The sequence below is a fragment of the Poecilia reticulata genome, chromosome 12 (assembly GCF_904066995.2).
Source record: "Poecilia reticulata chromosome 12, P_reticulata-male-v2, whole genome shotgun sequence".
In the NCBI taxonomy this organism is placed as follows: domain Eukaryota; kingdom Metazoa; phylum Chordata; class Actinopteri; order Cyprinodontiformes; family Poeciliidae; genus Poecilia; species Poecilia reticulata.
Window position 1 is genome coordinate 6,456,806 of NC_088841.1, and position 19,611 is coordinate 6,476,416.

The 19,611-nt window shown below is 39.6% G+C and overlaps 1 protein-coding gene across 5 annotated transcripts in view; it reads right to left on the reverse strand.

Moving 5' to 3' along the window:
• Positions 1 to 19,611, reverse strand: part of erbin (erbb2 interacting protein) — a 60,031-nt gene continuing 40,420 nt past the window's right edge. For 2 of the 5 annotated variants that reach the window (XM_008423481.2, XM_017307931.2), the window contains 16 exons: positions 19,199 to 19,328; positions 18,988 to 19,103; positions 18,752 to 18,821; positions 15,246 to 15,339; positions 13,947 to 14,068; positions 12,017 to 12,190; positions 10,925 to 11,104; positions 10,724 to 10,838; positions 10,128 to 10,302; positions 8,612 to 10,037; positions 7,667 to 7,810; positions 4,880 to 4,936; positions 4,561 to 4,728; positions 3,733 to 3,825; positions 2,795 to 2,869; positions 1 to 2,676 (listed from right to left, as the gene is read on the reverse strand). In XM_008423481.2, coding sequence (XP_008421703.2) covers positions 2,569 to 2,676; positions 2,795 to 2,869; positions 3,733 to 3,825; positions 4,561 to 4,728; positions 4,880 to 4,936; positions 7,667 to 7,810; positions 8,612 to 10,037; positions 10,128 to 10,302; positions 10,724 to 10,838; positions 10,925 to 11,104; positions 12,017 to 12,190; positions 13,947 to 14,068; positions 15,246 to 15,339; positions 18,752 to 18,821; positions 18,988 to 19,103; positions 19,199 to 19,328 — 3,247 coding nt within the window. In that variant the 3' untranslated portion in view covers positions 1 to 2,568. The other 3 variants (XM_017307932.2, XM_017307933.2, XM_017307934.2) reach the window with 3 other exon arrangements.

Below are 19,611 nucleotides of genomic sequence, written 5' to 3' on the forward strand. Positions count from 1 at the left end.
TCACTGTTAAACAGCATTAGTTTATTGTCCCACAGGTAACTTCTGAAACAGGAAATTATGTACAAAATCTGGAATGTTGGATAAATGCATATCAATCATCTCACTGTGACAGTTTCCAGAGAAACATTAGAAATACTAGCTATACATTTAAATGGGAGCCTCTGCATTTGCAATTTATTGCTGGTTTTACAATCGCAAGTCACAAATGTTTCTTCAGTTATTTACAATTTGATTAGTTAAGGTCTAAAATTTCATGTAAGTCTGTTAAATAAATACAAAAGTGGGAGCGAAAAACACAAAACGTGGATGAAGAAACAGTGAAAAGATTCGTTTTCATCCCTAGATTGTCTAAAGTAGACAGATTTTGTTTGAAGTGATTATAGTGACCATAACCAAGAAATTAATCTCCGCCGTTAAAAAAACAAACAAAAAAAAAAGCAAAGAACGTTAAAACAAATGCAATCAAGGATTTCATCAGAGTACAATACAACACAATGTGCGAAAAATGTCATTTTCTTGTAAATAAAAATTGACCAATTGCTAATCAAGTAGAAGAACTAATGGCCAGCTTCATTTGGAACAAATATTTTTCAACAGAAACTTATTCGTTCAATTTAAATGAATTAAAATGAGGGGAAGAAGTAGTTTTTTTATTTGGTTGCCAATGCAAAAAGCAAAAATACAAGATATATTACTGGCATTAATTTTTACTAGTGATGGAAGTGAAGGAATTCACTGGACAATGTGTATTTTATCATTTCCACTGGTTTGGGAAACACGTCTCGCTGCTGTACCTGTGTCTGAATCTCAACAGGTGGGGGTATATTATAAATCTTGATCACACTTACTTCTCACAGTCCTTTTATAATTGTTTTCAGAATGATGAAACCCCACAGTGGAAACTTTTAAACACACAAACAGCGAGATATTCAGTACTCGACAAAACAGTAAAATATCTCGGCCAAAGTGACGAAAACTCTGTCACAACACAGAGATTTTGTTTTTTGAGCAATGCCACACACACATATAATTTCTGTGCCATTTCATTGTAAAAAAAAAAAAATCACAATATAAAAAAAACATGTAAAATCATCAGGGAGTACTAAAAGCTTGTGTTTACGTTTAAAAACGATGCCATGGGAATGAAAATAAAGGCTTTTAAATATTTCTTTGAAGCCATTATGCTGCAGATGTACTTGAAGGGGTTGCAAATGTGGGTATTGCTTGGGTTCCTCGGGGGGAAGAGCTGAACATCCTCCTCTTGTTCAAACAGTTCAAGGTCTATGGCACTTGACAATTTGTGTCTCCCATCTCTGTTCTCTGTACAGCGAAGGAAGAACAATAAAACAAAACAAAAAAAACCCCCACAAGACTGCTTCGAGGTGATGAGTGACGGGAACAAAACAGACACAAAAGGCAACCTGTGGTTTTCTTCTGTGTAAAATGTTTCATGTTGCAAACTTTATTTTTTTGCATTGATGGCGACCTAAAAGATGAAATACCCACAACGAAACATGTTGATCCTTAAAATCTCTCTTAGAACAGTCCCTGCTTTTACCTTCTGATCATTTAATGCTTGCTTTGGTTAAATTGAGTAGCCTTGAGGTGTTTTCATTGAGAGCTAGCTTGTCTACTTCTAAGCACCTTTATGTCATTCTGCCGGAACCAGATGTGCTTATTGCCCCAGTTTTAGTCCTTTTTTATTTAAAAAAAAAAAAAGTACCTTTTCAAAAGAAACAAACACAAGAACCTGCTTTTTCTCCCGATGCAAGGAACTCCATTCTGCTTTCTTCTCTCGTCAAAGGAACACCTGCATTTCTGAAAACGTCTGATGAGTTGGGATGAGTTTCCGGATGGCACAGGTCTGGTTATCCAGAACATGTCTGAGGTGGATCTTGACGGGTTTACGGAAGTCGGAGTGGATGGTTCTCCCTCTTCGTTTCCTTCTTTGATTTTCCATTAAGAAAAACAGAAACAAACGCCTCCTTGATCTACATTCGTCTCCCCATGAGAAGCACGTGACGCAGTCCCTTTTGATAATGTCGCCTGGCAACTGGGAAATGGTTCAGCTACAGAATAATAATTAAAAAAATAAAAAAAATAAAAGGCAAACTTAAGGACAGAAGAGAAGAGTGGGAGCCCTGCCCCCTAGTGGTCGCCTCCATGCCCATCTGAGGAAGTAAAACCCAAATCTTGACAAGTGGTTGATAAGTCGTTGACTTAGAAAAAAACAAAAACAAAAAGCGGATCTGTACAGAAATCATAGTTCCCATCAAATCTTCAGGTTTTCGTATAAAAAATATATATATGTATACCACAGTGACGGCCTTTTGAGGACACGTACTTGCATGTGTTTGCTGCTGTTTCACTAAGATCCACTACATTCAGTGGTTTTCCCCGTTGCATCGAGGCGACAAAGACCTCTGAGGATCTCAGCTATAAATAGTCCCAATAGGTGTCAGCAGATCAGTCTCTCCTCTGTGTATAAAAATATGACAGTCACCATAAATTTCTTTGCTCTCCTTTTATGTGCTGCACCGGTCTACCGGAGGACAGATGCAGTCGAGTCTATGCTTGCACTTCTCTTACGATCGTTAAATCCACAGTGGTTGGAAACGTCTTGAGCAGGGACACTGCATTCCCATGATCGATGTTCACAAAGCTGTAGCCATTTGCCTATGGACAAAAACGAGCACAAAAAAAGTTCATTTTTTCTCCCCCCTTCGAACCAGAACCAACATTACCTGTCTTTTACTACTAAAAATTACTTTTTTTTTTTTTTTAAACACAATACCTGAATTATTTTATCTCCAGGTTGAAGGATTTTGGACGCTGGCCCCTCAGGTTGAACTCGAGTCACAAAAATGCCCTAAAATGACAGATATAAAATGCAGTGGTTTTCAACAATAACAATAAATTAATGTCTAAAAAAAACTTTTTTTTCTTTTCTTATTTCAAAATACGACATGGTTTCAGAGTTCTCCCTCTCTTTTTGGTCAATAGGGAAGCATGCATTTCTACAGCGGTTAAAAACAACAGGCTTTGAATTACAAACCTGCAGAAAGCACAGACTGACTGGATGTGCTGATTAACTAATGGATAGAAGTGAAAAATAACGGGGCTGAAACAATTAATTGTGATTAATCAATTAATGAAATAACCATTAACTTATTTAGTTATCAGATAACTGGAGTTTTCAGACTCAAAAAAAGGTCATATACAAAAAACTGACCCAACACATTCAGAGGAGCAATTAAGCCAAAACTGTTAAAAAATATGTACCTTTTGCATGTCAGACAAAAATGCAAAATGTATCCAGATCGTTGATAAATATATTTTAGCTAAAACTCCTAAAGCGGTATAGTTTTAGCTTCACCTGGGTTAGATTTTCTTAAGCATTATAAGCAGTAAAATATTTGTTTTCTTAATTAATCAAGGAATTATTTGTACATTTTAGTGTATTTCTAATATGTTATGAAAGGCTTAAGTGGGTAACAAAAATATATAGAGAATGATTATTCTCTATATAATCATTTTCTGATTAATCGTTGGTTTCAGCCCTGATAGAGAAATAAATGAATGAATGGAGCGACGCACGGATGGATAAATTCATGGACAACTAATGCACGAAGGAATGGACAGATACTTATTTAGATCATGAAAAGTGCCCAGAGCACAAAATGTCCTTAAAAGCAAAAAAGAAAGACTAGAAGATGAAAGGTGTAAGCTTACATTATCCTCGGGACGGAAGGGGTTTCCCCGGCCTCCCACTCCGCCCGATATGCTGAAACCCAGCTCTGGATTCTTCTCTACTTTCACACGGATCTGAAACACACCCACACACTTTTGATAAGCTACTGTTTCACTTCCCGTCGGTTACACATTTCTCTTTCATTAATACACACCAAAAGCAAAAACAGCAGGACTCTAAAGAAAAGAATGTAAAACTAACTCGCAATGGTTCGTTAGAAAGACAGGAACACTGATTATGTCGGATAAACGGGAGTGATAAATCTAGAGAGAGATTTGCAAAGCCTCTGTGTGGACAGAGTTCTTCCTGATGGGAGTAAATGCCCAGAAACATGATGCCTTGTAAGTTTCTCCCCTTGAACTTCAGACTTAATCCTAGCATTGATCTATGCAGCTGAGTGAGAGAGAAAATAAAATGAGTACTTTAAGAGATTGAGTCTTTTATGGAGTGAAAGAAACTGTTGGAAAAAGAAACTACTACTCACTACTTCGCTAAAAGGCCATCCGCATCTTTTGGTCTTTGTGATGCAGTTTATTTGCTTATGTTCTTTAAAAATATCCTGACACCTATGTATATCACTTTTATTTATACTGAGATTAAATTACACACAGACTGTTTACCAACTGGGTGACTTCAGAAGACATTTGCATGCTTTTAAAAGGACCAAATACGAAAAGTTAAAAGGGTATTAATAATGTAGCAGCAACAATATTTCTAAGTTTGTCATATTGAAACACCCATTACTGATTAAAAATAACATCTGCTAGCCTCGAGGCCATCGTAAAATTTTAGTTTTACGACGGCCTTACCTCTTGCTGTAGCGTGTCGTGAGGAATGCGCGGAGGCCCGTGGGGCTGCTGGGAGACTTTGAGCATCAGATAATCGATGAGCTGCTCTCTGGAAGGGTGACGAGCCATTGAGGTCTGGCTCATCTGAGGACGAACAGAAGGGCCCATCTGACCATTCATCGAAGGCACCTAGGCGACAGAAACACACTGATAAACAGACTGCTCGGCACGTGTGCAAGCTCAGTGCTTTGCTAAATATTAACAGGTAAAAATCAAGTTGAAACCAGAAGTTTTGACGAATTTAGATTTTTCTTTACTGGATAGCATGCATTACACCTACTTTTCTGTGGGGGTCCATGGTGTAGCTTTGTGGCCCTTGGGGAACAAAAACATCATCCTGAAAGGAAAATGTGGATAATTATTGCACTGAAATGACACAGGCCGAACAACTACTTGGTACCTTTTCAATCAATATGCATGATGCATCGAAAGGACGACAAGTACATATAGTTTGACTTGTGTTGACATCAAAAGCAAGACTTTAATTTGACAGAAGAGGAACAAGGAAAAAGCATATCAGAGTCGTTTTAATGGGGAAACATTAAATTGTGATTTGCTCAAATCAAGAACTAAGTGGACTGTGGTTAAGTTTACAGGAATAGAAGAAGCAACACGACACACACAAATTAAACAAGATCAAAAGTCTCCATCTATGCCAATTCCCACGTCTACGTCCTTAACACACACATTTTTGCCAGCTTACCTTTCATCAACATATTTTTAAGTCCACACATGAAGTGGGAGGTTACGAAGTCAGGCTGATGTGATCAGAGGTTGAAGTGAAGATGACGGATGAGCAAAATTAAACGTTACAAATGCAGTTAGAGGAGGAGACATCATGGTTCAGACAGCCGTCACAATCACAAGAGGAGTTATTTGAGGTGAGATGGTGAGGAATACTGGGATGTTTTGGGGGGTTTTTTACGTTAAAGAGCACAGCACATTTAAAAGGGGCTCTTTTGTCCCACTTAGGGGATGAAAAGTATCGATTAATGATCTAAAGTTGATTGAGCTTATCGATGTTACCCATCGATAAGCTGCCATTTTCTTAAAAATCAGAGTTTTCTCCAGTCAAGTGTTTGTGTTTCAAAACAGTACCACATAAAGTGCCTTTTCTATCCCACAACGGCCGTTTCGACCGTTTCTCTGGTATAGTGCCGCCATCTTTGTTTCTCTATCAACTGGCTCTGCTTTAGGATGTCTCTGCAGGATGGTGGCCAAACTACAAGACTAAAAGAAGACCTCAGTGGACGTGTTAGTTACTTGATAGGAACTCATTTTAATTTAATAAACAATGAATTTGCGATTAATCGTACGTAGGCCTGTCACGATAAACGATAAATTAATTGCACGATAAATTAAACCCATCGGCCTCATTTTAATTATCGGCTTTATCGTCTCTTCCTGCCTTTTTTTTTCCCTTTCTATTGATGACACTGAATGAAAAAAGGCTCAAAAAAGCTCTCCACTGACCCTCCCCTCCTCATTTCCTTAGTGTAATGTCCAGTGCACACTACACGAGTTGTCAGCCGATTGTCGGCCTATTTTCAAAACTTGAGACCACACATTAGCCGACAGAAATCCTAGGTATAACGGTTCGATCGGGTTTGTCGTGCTGTGCGGTGTCCAGACACATGGGCACAAAATAATGGCTACAAAACCAGTTAACTAATTTTAAAATCAGGCATTAATCAATGCTTTACTAGAATCTACCTGTGATGCATGTGGCTAGAGTCAGCGTAAAGTCCTGACTGAATGAAAATCATTATAACCTATTTATATCACGTTAACGAAGAACAGCTGAAAAGTTACCGGGTTTATCAACTGTGGTAGCAATTTGGCTCCAACTTCTCCCCTTGTTCATTTCTATATTCTTTGCACAAAATGTTGAATAAACATTAATGTTGTTTCCACATATCATCACCAATGTCCGCTGGACTTTGTGTTGCGCTGTTTGGGATTCCCCTCCATTTCCCCTCAGAAAGCATGGAGAGGAATCCGCGCCTTCTGATTGGCTACCTGTCACATTCAACAGTCTGCGTTAAGCTCCCAGTTGGGGAAAACCCCTGATTTAGATCGGAGCGGCCACGATGATCTACCGTAACCCGCCATACACTACAGGATGATCGGTTACCAAATCACCAGCGACAATCTTGGAACGCCCAATGTTCTAAGATTGTCATATTCTGCGGGCAAAAAATCATGTAGTGTGAATACTGCGGTATTCGGATGTGCCCATCTTCTCTATTTAAATTTAGTGATCTAGGGCAATATAATATACAGACTTCATAATCTGCACTCTTTTGGTTGAATGCAGTATTTATTTCTACTTTGGCTTTATCTTGTTTAGTTTTTATTCAAGTACGTTTTTTGTTAATGGAGACTGAGAATCAATTTTATTTTTTGTTTTTGGTTGTTTATCAGTTCCAGTGTTATGTGTTCTTTTGAAAATAAAGTGCATCTATCTATGGCAGGAAATTGCATTCATTTTTACATAATTTCCATTAAATCAGTGTCAAAAGGTCTTGAAACCATATCGTTTATCGCAATAATTTTTTGGACAATTAATCGCTCAGCAAAATTTGTTATCGTGACAGGCCTAATCGTACATTGATCAATTGTTTGCATCCCTAATCCCATCTGATGTTTGGCTTACATACAAATGATGGCTACAGAAGATTAGCTTTAGAAACATTTAAGCTTTCTACTGGATTTATTTATCTACTGGTTTATTTTCTATATATAAAAAAACAAAACAAAAACAAGGCCCCTGTTAAAAAGCTGCTCCCCTAATGATCACAAGGAACATGAAACTGGAATCTGTCCAGTTTTCACTGAAATCAAGCACCACACAAGAATTTCAGTAACAGGAAATCAGATATTGAGAAACACTAAACTCTGGTTTTCTATAAAAGGACAAGCCAAAGATAGCTTCTCAGGGTCTGATTACTTCTCAACATCTGGTGGACAAGGAAACAGACATTTCCTTTACTTTCAAAAATGATGTTAAACTAGCAGGAGCTGGAGCTTGAGCTGCTGGTGCTGGCTACAAGTTCACAGTACTCACACGGAAGCTCAGGGCTCCATAGGGCTGTCGGTCGGCGCCGCTAAAGGCCACGCCCCCTTGGCCGGCATGCATATCCCTACAGCTGCCGTAGTGAGACCAGCTCAGCGGAGAAGTATTGAAATTATAGGAGCGAGACAGCGCATTCTGACGACAAGGAAGCAGCCGACATGTTGGAAGGTAGCCATGCAATCCACCAAATGAGTGACAGATAAAAAAAGATAAAAACATGGACAGATACAGTAAGAATCAGCATGCAGTGAATCAGAGGAGTTCTATTGATGGGTTAGTAGCCTCTGGTAAACCTGTGCTTCTATTTGTTAAACGGCTATTTAATAAAAATGTTTTAATTAAAAAAAAAAGTACTCTCATTGTTCCATGGCTTGCTTCAAACCTCACAGAATATGCAAACTTTTTTGTTTTGCATTAAATAAATATTTCCAAACAGCTACATTTGTGCTTCTAGTGAGCAAAATCAAGGAACTTATGTTTCACGCTGCTGAAAAGCAACAAGTGAGGAGGGCAGGGCAGCACGTCTATGATAGACGCAAAAAAAGCTAGCTAGCTAGCAAGTGTATGTTAGCAGTGAGTTAACAGGAACCGCAACGCAATGGAGACGTCCGAGTGCGACTCAGACCTTTTTCTTGGTAGAAAAATCCAGTGAGAAAAAAACAATGCGAGATAAATTTTGTCTTGACTGGACTATTTAAAGACGTGTGATTAACAAATTAGAGGCCAACTTACTTTTTAAAGTGATTCATTTTAAGGCCTTAATTTTTTAGACACGACTTTTTAAGGAGGCATAGACACCCTGATATATCTGAATAGGCTGTAGAGTCGGTGAGAAGAACATAAACCTCTAGTTTAAACCCAACTATTTTTTCAGTTAGAAAAACAAACGTTGAAACACTGAAATATTTTGGTCACAGCAGCACTTTTCTTTTTTACCTTCTCCATTTTCTTGGCTTCAATGTGCCGCATCACTTGGTCCCTCCAGTCAGTTGGCACCCTCCCTGGTCCCATCCCTCCCGACACCTGACCCGGCCCGTCAAGAAGCGAGTGCTCAGACTTCACCCTGGTGTTGGGCCGCTTGCTGGGGCTGCTTTGCTGGTAGCTGAAATCACTAACGGACATGGTCCTTTCTGGAAGCTCGTGAGGCTGGGGCCTTGCGGCGACGGGTCTGGAAGTGATGGGTGCGTCGATGCTGTAAGTGCGAGCGGAGAAGGGCCTCTGCATGGCCTGGCTCATCGCCAGTGGCCCCCTGGCGAGGGTGTGGATGTCCCTGTAGGTCATGTACTCCCCCTCGGGAGCTTGGACGCGCCTTGGGTCGCCAATGGAGACTGAGGAGGCGGAACTGCCTTGCCGCTGCAGAGTGCTGCTTCGAGGCGGCCCGCCGGCAGAAGGAAGCCTCTCTTTGGTCCAGTCTCCCATGGGGGCCATAGGGACGCCCCTCTGCTGGGGCTGTAGAGTATATGGAGGTGCCTGGTTACGGTTTGAGTAGTTGGTGTTGGCGAGGGAGTGTGGATGAGGCGGGAGGTAGCCTGGGTGGTCCCGTTGAGCCCAGAGACCATCTTTAGGCACGGCGCTGCTGCTCGCGTACTGGATGTTATATTGAGGGGGAGGGACTCCCATGGTCATGCTGGACGACCCTGGATATCTGCTGGTGCTGACCGGAGGCTTAGAGGACGACAGCAGGTCTGAGGAAGACGATAAAGAGCCGGGGTAGACCAGCAGATTCTGGTCGTTGAGTAGCTGACTGGCCGATTTGCTCCGGACGATGTTCTGACCCTGAGCTCCCGGCCCCGGGACGATTCTACCCGCCGCTGCTGCGGCAGCCTCGTCGTCCCTATCGAACGAGTACAACTTCATCCCACCCGCTTCTATGTTGCTGACGCTGTGGGATTTCGTCACCTGCGGCGGCAGTGGGCATCTTTTTTCCGGAGACAGCTCCTCGGTGCTGCGAGACAACGACATGTCACTGCTGGCAGCCACGCTCATCGAGGCAGACGTCTCCGCTCTCGTCCCTTGGCTTCTGTTCACCAGGCTGTTGATGCAGTCGCTCCCCTGCTGGTTTCCGTTCTGGAAGTCGTTGCAGTCATTGACCGAACCGTTCTTTGCTTTGTCCAGCTCGCTGAACTGTGCCGCGTGGTACGGCGGCAGCTTGGTCACATTCATATTGATCTGGTCCCACTTGGTGTAGGCGTCCCCCATCCCGTTGGTGATCCCCTTCTCAATGAAGGCTTCCATCGACAGGTCGTAGTCCGGTGGGGTCTGCTGGGTTTTTAACAGGGTCTGGAGTGATGGTTCGGAGCCGTTGCCATTGTGGAGGAGAGGGGTGGTGTCCTTTGGCTGGTTCATATTCTCATCGTCTTGTCTAGTAATATTTATCGCCAAGAGAGAGAAACAGAATCAGACTGTGTGGAAACGGAAGGATGATGACTAAGCTCAGAAGAAGAGAGCTCACCTGCTTTTTGGAAGGAAAGGCATCTTGGACTCCCTCTCTGGCGTGCACAGAGAGTTGTCCTGACTGCTGTCGGTGGTTAAAGACACAGAGTCGGACATCCGCGATGGCGACGAGCAGTTGCTGTTGTTCTGGTTGCTGTTGGCTACAGTGTCGTCCAGCAAAGAATCAGCATCATCTATTCAAGAGAGATATCACTTTTATAAAGGTACTTATGTCTGGAGAATATGTCTCCAATTTTTTTTATACCAGATCTGAATAAAAAATTTTGCTCGCTTTCTCTTCTAAAGAAGAAATGACAGAAAATACTTTCAAAAAGGTGATTTTATTTCCATCATTGCTTCCGAGTGTTTTACCACAGAGTATTAGGGCAAGGTTACAAAAATGTATGTTTAATTATAAGAATGTAGTCATAATATTAGGAGAAAAAGGACACAATTTCACCAGAAAAAAAAATTTATTACTGAGAAAAAAAATCATCAGGACCTTTATGTGACCATAATTTGATTAATTTATAAAAATCGATTTATCGCCCAGCCTTTCAGCACCACTGAAAAAAAAAAAATTCTTAACATCTGAAATTACATTTTAGGGTTTACCTTTTTTATCCTTACTTAGAGTCACTACTTTAGGCTGATTGATGGAAATCTCAATAAGTGGGGGTCTCATCTCTGCTATTTTCATCTCCTCTTCCTCTGAAAGCTCCTCGGTGTCCTAAAAATGAAGACGGGCCATTTTAAACAGCTGGATCTTTTCTTCAAATTTTCTTTTTTGAAAAAGGGAGAAAAATGAGCAACCACCTCCAGTGTGTCCTCATGGTTCATCATTGAACCTTCGGAAGATTTGAGGGGAATATTCTGGGAGCTGAAGGGCTCGGACGTTTCTCTGGATTCAGTTGCAGAAGAACTTTGGGGACAAGTGGAAGAGACCGGAGCGTCAACGTCTGATGCCACACCGTTGGGAAAGGGGCCGTCGATCACCTGTGGAACAAAATAGATTGATTAGATTGAACGTTTTCATTTACATTAGGGCGGCAACTAAAGATTATTTGAATAACTGATTATTTTGACTTTTAATCGGATTTTAAAAATTGATACATTCTCCAGACTTTTCATTTAACCACAAACGTTTTTTCTATATTAGAAGTACATTAAAAAATACAAATATATATTTAAATACATTTTTCAAATAAAATGAGCATGTTACTGCATTCCTTTAGTGAGTGTTTGATCATTTGTAGCAAAAAATGCCCCTGCAGCTAAAAAAAATACTTCAAACCACATGTGAAAAGCTCAGCACCTTCCTGCTTGACTTAACATCAATACAATGTAAGGCTAATCTCTAGATTTTTTTATTTATTTATTTTTGGCTTAATCATGGGATTGAATAGCAAAAAGTGCTTAATGGGGAAATTTAGTTTTTATAGAAGTTATTTTTTTTATCTTAATTGCAAAATTTTTATTTTTATTTTTTACACAGTTTTGGCTGAATTGCTGCTCTGAATATGCTGTTCTTTCAGCAGATATATTTTTTTGAGTCTGTGTACTTGAGTTAATGATTAATCAACTACTAAACAATTTGCCAATTATTTAATTAATCATTTAGTCACGATCATTTGATTCATCCCCAATTTACATTTACGTACAATATACTATGCCTTGTAAAAAATGTTCACATGATTATTCCTACTTTGGTGTGTTCCACAAATAAAAAACCCCACAAATTCCTTTCCTTCCACAATAATTTACTTCTTTGTGTTGGGTGGTCACGGATAAAATCTGTGGTGGTAAGAAGTTCAAGGGCCACAGAAGGCCCCCCATAACTCGCTAAAGAAACAGAAAACACATGAAAGTAACTGGTTTATTTCCACATTTGTTTTAGCTAGAGCTGACCTTAACTCCCACGTCCTGAACTCCAATGTGGTTCCTCTCCACTGGTTTGGATTCCTTCCCAGACTCGTCACTCGTTTCATCCTCCTTCAGCCTGTGAGCCACAGACTGGGCCGTTTTTACCATGTTCTTCAGCTCGTCTGGGTAAGGTGTCGGGTAGCGTTTTAGGTGTCCCTCCTGGAAGAATGTAAATACACGTTTAGATTCAAAGGACTCAAAAAATTTGGAAAATCTCTTTTTCTTTGCCAATGTTTAGGGTTTTCTACTTATTCCCACCAGACTGTCTATGGTCAACCAAAGCCACTAGACCGCCAGCAGTTCTTCATTCACTCATGGATCTAACGACTGTTGAACTGATTGACTCAGAAACGGCTTCACATGACAAAAACACAAAATATTACCAAGTAGTTTTGGTTTAGTTTCTAGTGCAAATACTTTAGTGCCTTTACAATAAAACAAAATTAACTTACAAGTCATTTTTCAGAAAGAAATATACATTTGTTTTAAGTCAGTAATTCCCTAATAAGGATGAAAAAGTACACAAAGTATAAGTGAAATAATTTGACACTGGAACAAGATATTTTTCCTATACTATATGTTAAAATGTCTTGTTCCGCAGGCAGATTATTACACTTATAACTAGTATTTTTTCCATCAATATTAAGGGATTACGGACTTAAAACAAGCTCTGACACTTTGCTGAAAATTTATTTGCAAGTTAGTTTTGTCTTATTTTAAAGTGTAGTAAGATATTTGCATTAGAAACTAGACCAAAAATACTTAAGATTTTTTGTTTTTGCAGTGTTTTTTCAGAATGCTTTGTTACTGCTGGTCTAAATTTTGGGGACTATTTGGTGAATGAGTCCAGTCTTGATCCTGGAAGTCCACCAGATGACAGACTATTAAAGCTAACACAGCCGAAAGGGGTAGAGCATTTCAGCTGCAGTCACTTCGACAGGCAACTTGACACTATTTGTGTGGGAACTTTAATTGCGGCACAGAGTACAGCTTCTGAGAAACCAAATCGCTTCTGCTTCTCCTTTATTCACTTCTGTGGCCTGCTCAACTCCTTCGTTCTTTGCATGTGACATAAGTTTTTATGAAAACAGTGAGACAGAAAGATCATCATGCTGGGGTCCTCGTGTGTTGAGGAAGTCTCAACCTATGTGATTAAAACTACTACTATCCCAGCCAAGGCTGACGTTTTACATGAAACAGGTCCTCTGAAAGGTTTAAGGTCCTGGTTCCTGCTTTAGTAATGAAGACGGTCAGAAAAAAAATCCTGCAAAAAAAAAAAAAAAAAAAAAAAACTGAAAAAAGGAGGGAGGGAAGTTCCAGTATTCAAAAAAACAGCTTTTTTTCTTTTTTAAAAAAATCTTCCCGGATTTAAATTTTCTATAAACCTTACAGTTATAAATGTTTACCGAAGAACACAAAAAATATTTAAAGTATAAAAAATGTAATACAAGCAATATCTAAAGAATCTAGAAGATATATCGCATTTAGCTCCAAAGGAGAGCTCAGCTGAAGGGGCAGCATTATGTGTTTTCCAGGCACATAGTGCCATTTTACAACATAATCAAGTAACTATGTTAAAATGCTCATATCAAATTGTCTTTCAAGGTGGCGCTCTGTCCACCTAGACATTTTGCACAGCTGAATGGTTGCCACGGGAGATTAAAGGATTTCTCAAACATCAAGGTAACTGTCCAGGTATGTGTTTGATGAGAGAATAACATTATAACATGATGGAAAGCTCAAAAAAGTCAATTTTACATAATACTGCTGCCTTGATAAAGAAATGTAAATTATTAAACAAGACTAATTCTTCATCTCTTTTTGCAAAGGAAGCAACATTTTCATAATAGTTCTAATAAATGACCCCCCAAACTTATTATGATCATGCAAATGTAAACAAACGTGCTTCACTAACCCTTGGCGGTGTTTCTCTCTCATCCTTGTCCTCGTCGCACTCAAAGGCCACCTGAGCTCGCTGCTTGCGCTGCTCCTCCCAGAGAGCCGGATTGAAGTTTTCAGAGTCGCTGCTAGGGATAACTAGAGCATAACAGAAGCCATGATGCTGATTAGTTGTATATATACATATTTTTTAAAAATAAATAAGTCAATCTTGGTAGTTCAAGCTTGATTTTGACCACCAGATGGCACTGTGACAGCATTTGATAAGTAAAAGCAAGGCAGAATGGACATGGTAAAAGAGGGAGATTTCACATAAATGCAGTTCTGAACAAAACAGGGCTTTTTTAGTTTATGAAACAACACATTTAACTGTAGCCACTGCCATACATTAACATATAAATGCAACAGTAGGAAAACAAGGCCGCAGTTATGTAAACAAGTGGTTAAAACGGTGACTCTGCTTTCCTGAGACGCTGCAAACTCATCTTAAAGCAGCAAGCAGCTTTTTACTGCAGCTGCCAATGATTAGGAATAGATTATGCACCTGTGTATCGGTCATAATGTGACCTCTGAGCATGCAGACAGACAGTTCACAGTTGCATTAAACACTTTGGAAAGAAAAAAAAACAGCCTGTGTGGTTTTCCTGTGTCAAAATAATGTTCAGCCTCAATTTAGCAGCGCGCCTACCTACCCTGTTCATGTGTAGAAAAACCACTGATGTGATCTAATCTGGTTTCTCTCAGCTGAGAGAAAACTTTATTGAGAACTGTAGTTAACCCATGAAAGAGTTCAGTGGGTAATAAGAGTCATTTTTGTGTGTTCTAGTTTCCCCCTTTATCAAAAGAAGTTGTAAAACTGAACTATTGCGCTGAAGTGGTCGCCAATTCCAGCCGTTCAGAAAAAAAAAACAAAAAAAAACCAATCAAAACAGACAAACAGCTGCAATAGGGGGAAATGAGAACAAGAGCGGAGAAGAAAGCTTTTGACTTCTGACCATTTCGGGAGCTTAAGCGTGTAGATCCTGAACCTCTAATTACTCAAAAGCTGAGATGCAACAGGGTCAGCTGCATGCTATCAACCAAAAGCAAAGCAACAGATGGAAGCCTGACAGCCACTCGGGTTTCTCCTGCCGCCTTGTGTAACAAACGCTCATCAAACATGCAGCCAGGGAACCTTGTAGGTCACCCATAGGTTTGTGAAAACAAACATGGTAACTTTAGTCCGGGCAATGCAACGGCTAAGCAAATTTAATCTAAGCGAAAAGACGTTTTTATGAGACTGCGTTGGCTTTTACAAGTCTTGTGGAGCACTCACAGTCCTCTGCAAGCTGGGGGAACATGTAGTTGGTCAGCACGGTTTTATGGGTCTCCGGATCCTCTTCTTTCTGGAGGGGGATCAGGGGCTTTGACTGTGGGAGACAGAAAGAAAGAAGGTCATCTATCTAGAGTCAGCAGCTGTTTGTCAAAGGCTCAATGAAAAAAAAGAAGAGAAAAAAAAAAGGACCGCTGTGGGGATTCCTCACTTTGGCAGCAGGAGAAAAATGGACAAAGTGAGGAAAAAGCAGATACGCCGTCAGAAGCTGCAGTCACAACACAAAATTAGCAACACTAAATTAAATGTTATTCTACTTTCAGCCAGGTATAAAGAACCAACTTTGTTTCATGTCTTTTTAAACCAAAAGAATCAAAGATCGTATGGGTACTGAGTGCACAGATTGCAGTTTTCTGCCCGATCACTAATAAAAATAAAATTCTAATTCTGGCCTGATACCATTTTTATTATGTTTGAAAAGTTGATGAATACAGCGAAAAAGTCACCAAGTAATAATTATGATTAAAAGTTTTCAATTTAGAAAAATTATTTTAGGACAGTTACTATTTTTTTTCACCTTTCCCACTCTGGCAACAGTTTGTGGACTTATGTTAGCGGCAAGGCAACTTTCAAAGGTGGCAAACTGTTGGCGTAATTGTTTAAAAGATTAAAAAAAAAACAGTTTACAGTTTACAGTAATACGAGTTTTTTCCCCATACTGACTTCTTCAATATATCAAATTTCAATGGTTTAAGAAGAAATGCACTTAGTTTAGTTTGTTACTTTATTTAAAACAGTTACATTAATAAAAGATGCTTTACACCAGATTTAGCTGAAGCTAGTTTCCATCATGAGCAGGTGAGTGAATAAAACAGTCTAATTTCATAAAACATATACCGAAAGTCCCCATGTACCCCAAATACAATCAGTGTACCAAGTCATAAAAACGCAACATAAACGGTACTGAATGCCAAACTTCTGCTCTGTAGCCACTAAAGCCAAAGTTACAGTTTTTAATTTTAAAAGCCGACACTCAGTTCAGTGCGGAGTGTTGATAACACAGAGTAACTTCGACTTTATCTGCTCTTAGTGTAACCAGGTTCGTCAGAAACTCAAAAATCCCATCTGACCACAACGCTCTTCAGTGTGAATGTTTTTACTGAAGGAAGAAGAGTCAAACTTGAGCTATTTTCAGTATCAGTGATGCATTTAAAGGTCAATTCAGAAGAAACTTTTTAAAAGAAAATCAATTTCTACTGAATCACGTCAGCTGTTCCTGGAGGCAGCAACAACAAAAACCTTCCGTTTGTTTTTGAACTTCTTCGTAAGTACGTACTTTTGCAGTTTTACCTGATCTGTACCAGATTTTTCAGTTAGGAAAAAGAGGCGTCTTCCATATATTTACATGTGGGAAAGCTGGTTGCTAATATGAAATGCTAATGGTGGATAGAAGAGTAAAATCCAGCTTTATAGTGACTGGGAACAATTTACCACAAGAAGGCTAGAAAAATGTATTTTGAATGCATCAATAAATCAAAGCTTCACAAAAGAAAATTACGCCAGACATTAGAAATCAGCCTCAAATGTCTTTGCTTTCATTTATTTTTCCTGTTTTCCTTCAGTTTCCAATTTGAAGAGCTTAAAGCTTTTTTCTGTTCCAAAAATAAATAACATTCACAGTAAAACTATTAAACAGGATAAAAATACAAATTACACTTCATCAGCATTGGCTAAAAACTGATCCATGTTCTCAGTATCCTAGCCTGTTGTGGCCCATTGAACAGTTCTCGACTGCAGTGAAGTTAAAACATGTTTCTCAAAAACTTTCACTGCCACTCCATAAACATGTTGGGCTTAAATTACCATGGCGACTGTACTCTGAACTTGTCTGCCTCTTCTTTGAAGCTGGTGAGTTTGAGTTTCCTCACCTCTGATGTGTTTTGACAAGGACATTTCCTAAGAACCTCCAGGTGCCTTTTCCCGTCAAAAATTTCTCGGATGCCGCATTAAGACACTTCAGTGTCAGATGGTTGCAAGCTCTCTCCCTGCATCTGCTCACATGTATCCACGTGATGATTTTCTCCTTTCATCTTAGATTTAAGCTTAGGTGCAATTTTTTTTTCTACATATAAGTGTCTTCATGTCATCCTAGCAGCTGATTCTGTACAGAAACATTTGCTGCGGCATTTTTAAAATGGCTGCAAGCTCCTGGGGATGATGATTTGTCAAGGTAGTTTAACAGAGTCTTAGAATAGTCCACCCTAGAGATGAATTGGCATGAATAATTTATTCAAGGATCTTGTGGGAGGTAGACTGTAATGTGTAAATATTTATGCGCCAGACAAACCCAACACCTATTCAGCTGTGTAGTACAGAGTCCTCTCTAACAGCGCTATGTCTCTGCAGACAAAAGGTAAAGTTTCTGCTCTTAAACTCTGTTTTATATGAGTAGATGAAGCTTTTACAAATGTGATGGCTTCCAAGCGACGGCATAATGTGTAGAGATGCGATTTTTTTCATCAAGTCCGCTATCCTTATCTTATTTGTCTGGCTGACTGTTGCTGCCTTATCTCACTTCGGTGTCATTCAGATAAACAAGGCAAATACCGGGGTTACTGTGGACACTCCCTCTGTTCCTCCCCCCTGCTTCCCTTAAACATTCAGGATAAGGATCTCATTTTCTAACATCCATTAGCATCCTGCTACAGTCCAAAGACAGGGTTTTGGGTGTCACTTGTGACTGACCTGCATGCTTAGCTCCAATATCCAGGAAGTGGACTAATGCATTTGGGCCTCCTGGTTTTACCTTCTGGGTTCACTGTGGATTTCTTTCACTTCAAGTTACAGGGACCATCTGATGGTTCAGATTTCATTAGAGCTGCCACTAACGATTATTTTAGTTCTGCCGATTAATCGATTAATTGCATTTTTTTTTTAATTGCCACAATTTGCAGACTATGCATTTAACCATCTCAGCTGATTTTATACAATTCAAGAAATACATAATAAAAAAAAAATCACAAATAAATAAAATTGCTCTTTTTTAAAGTAACATTCCTTTAGTGAATGCTTGATTAGCAAAATATACATTCGATGCTAAAAAAAAAAAAAGGAATCCTACCATGTGAAAATCTCGGCTGTTTCTACTCGACGTATTAATACAGTGCAGGGTTGATCTGTAGTTTATATCTGGATTAATAATTGGTTAGCAAAAAGCACTTAATAGGATTTCTTTTTTCTTTACAGAATTTGAACAGGGTTCAGCTAAAACTATGTCACTTGAGTCCAATTCTAGCCTTTTTAGCCCATTTATGAACAATTATTATCATTATTATTTTAAATGCCATCTCTTTTTACAGTTTTGGCTAAATTATACGCAGAGTCTGTTCTTTCATTGGTCTTTTTTTGAGTTTGCATACTACTGTTAACAATGAATCGATTACTAAATTAGTTGACGATTATTTCAATAATCGATTCATCACGATTAATCATCTGGCAAAACGTCTCACCTGGTTCTCAGACAGCCACATTGCAGTCATCTCATTGAGTTTAGTGAAACTGTAAGGAAGATTCTTTAACCTGTGGCAAAAAAACCAAAAAAAAAACATGAAGCTATATTAAAGCAGGTTTCATTTCAGCCAAAATAACTGCATTTGCCAAGAGGATGCGACTGCGTTTACCACCAGAAGCCAAGAACAGAAGCCAAACCAATTCCTGTAAGTCGACAAACTCAGTCGCGACTCACTTGTTGTTGCTCAGGTTGATGACTTTGAGCTTCTGCATGTCGCCCATCTCCTCGGGCAAAGACTCCAGCTTGTTGGAATGCAGAAACAACACCGTCGCGCTCTTCCAGCTGCCCAGCTGCGGGAGGAGCAAACAGGAAACTCGTGAGCAATGAGCCGGCGCAGCCAGCTGAGTGGACTGACGGTAATTTACGAACTGACGAACACGCTCACCTCAGGGGGAAGCTGGGAGAGGAAGTTGTGATCGGCAGCAAAAGTGCGAATGCTGACGCACTGGCCGATGGACGGAGGCAAGGCTTCGATCTCGTTGAAGCTGCAGTCCAGCTCGTCGATAGATGTCAGTCTGTTGGTGCGATTTGGGAGGATTTTAGCCAAAGTGTTTACATTGAAGCAGACATTAATTTGAGTTGAGTGCCTTGGAAAAATAATCTTTTTCAATTTTTATTGATATGTTACACTCACAAGATAAAGCTAATGTACTCAGGGTTGTATGTGAACACAAAGTTGCACATAGTTGTGAAAATTGTAAATATAAAAGTTAAGGGTGCACCAACTGCAGTTTTCAGGCCGATCGCCGATTTCTTTAAAAAGCCTGATCTGCTTATTCTGATTTTGGCACATAATGT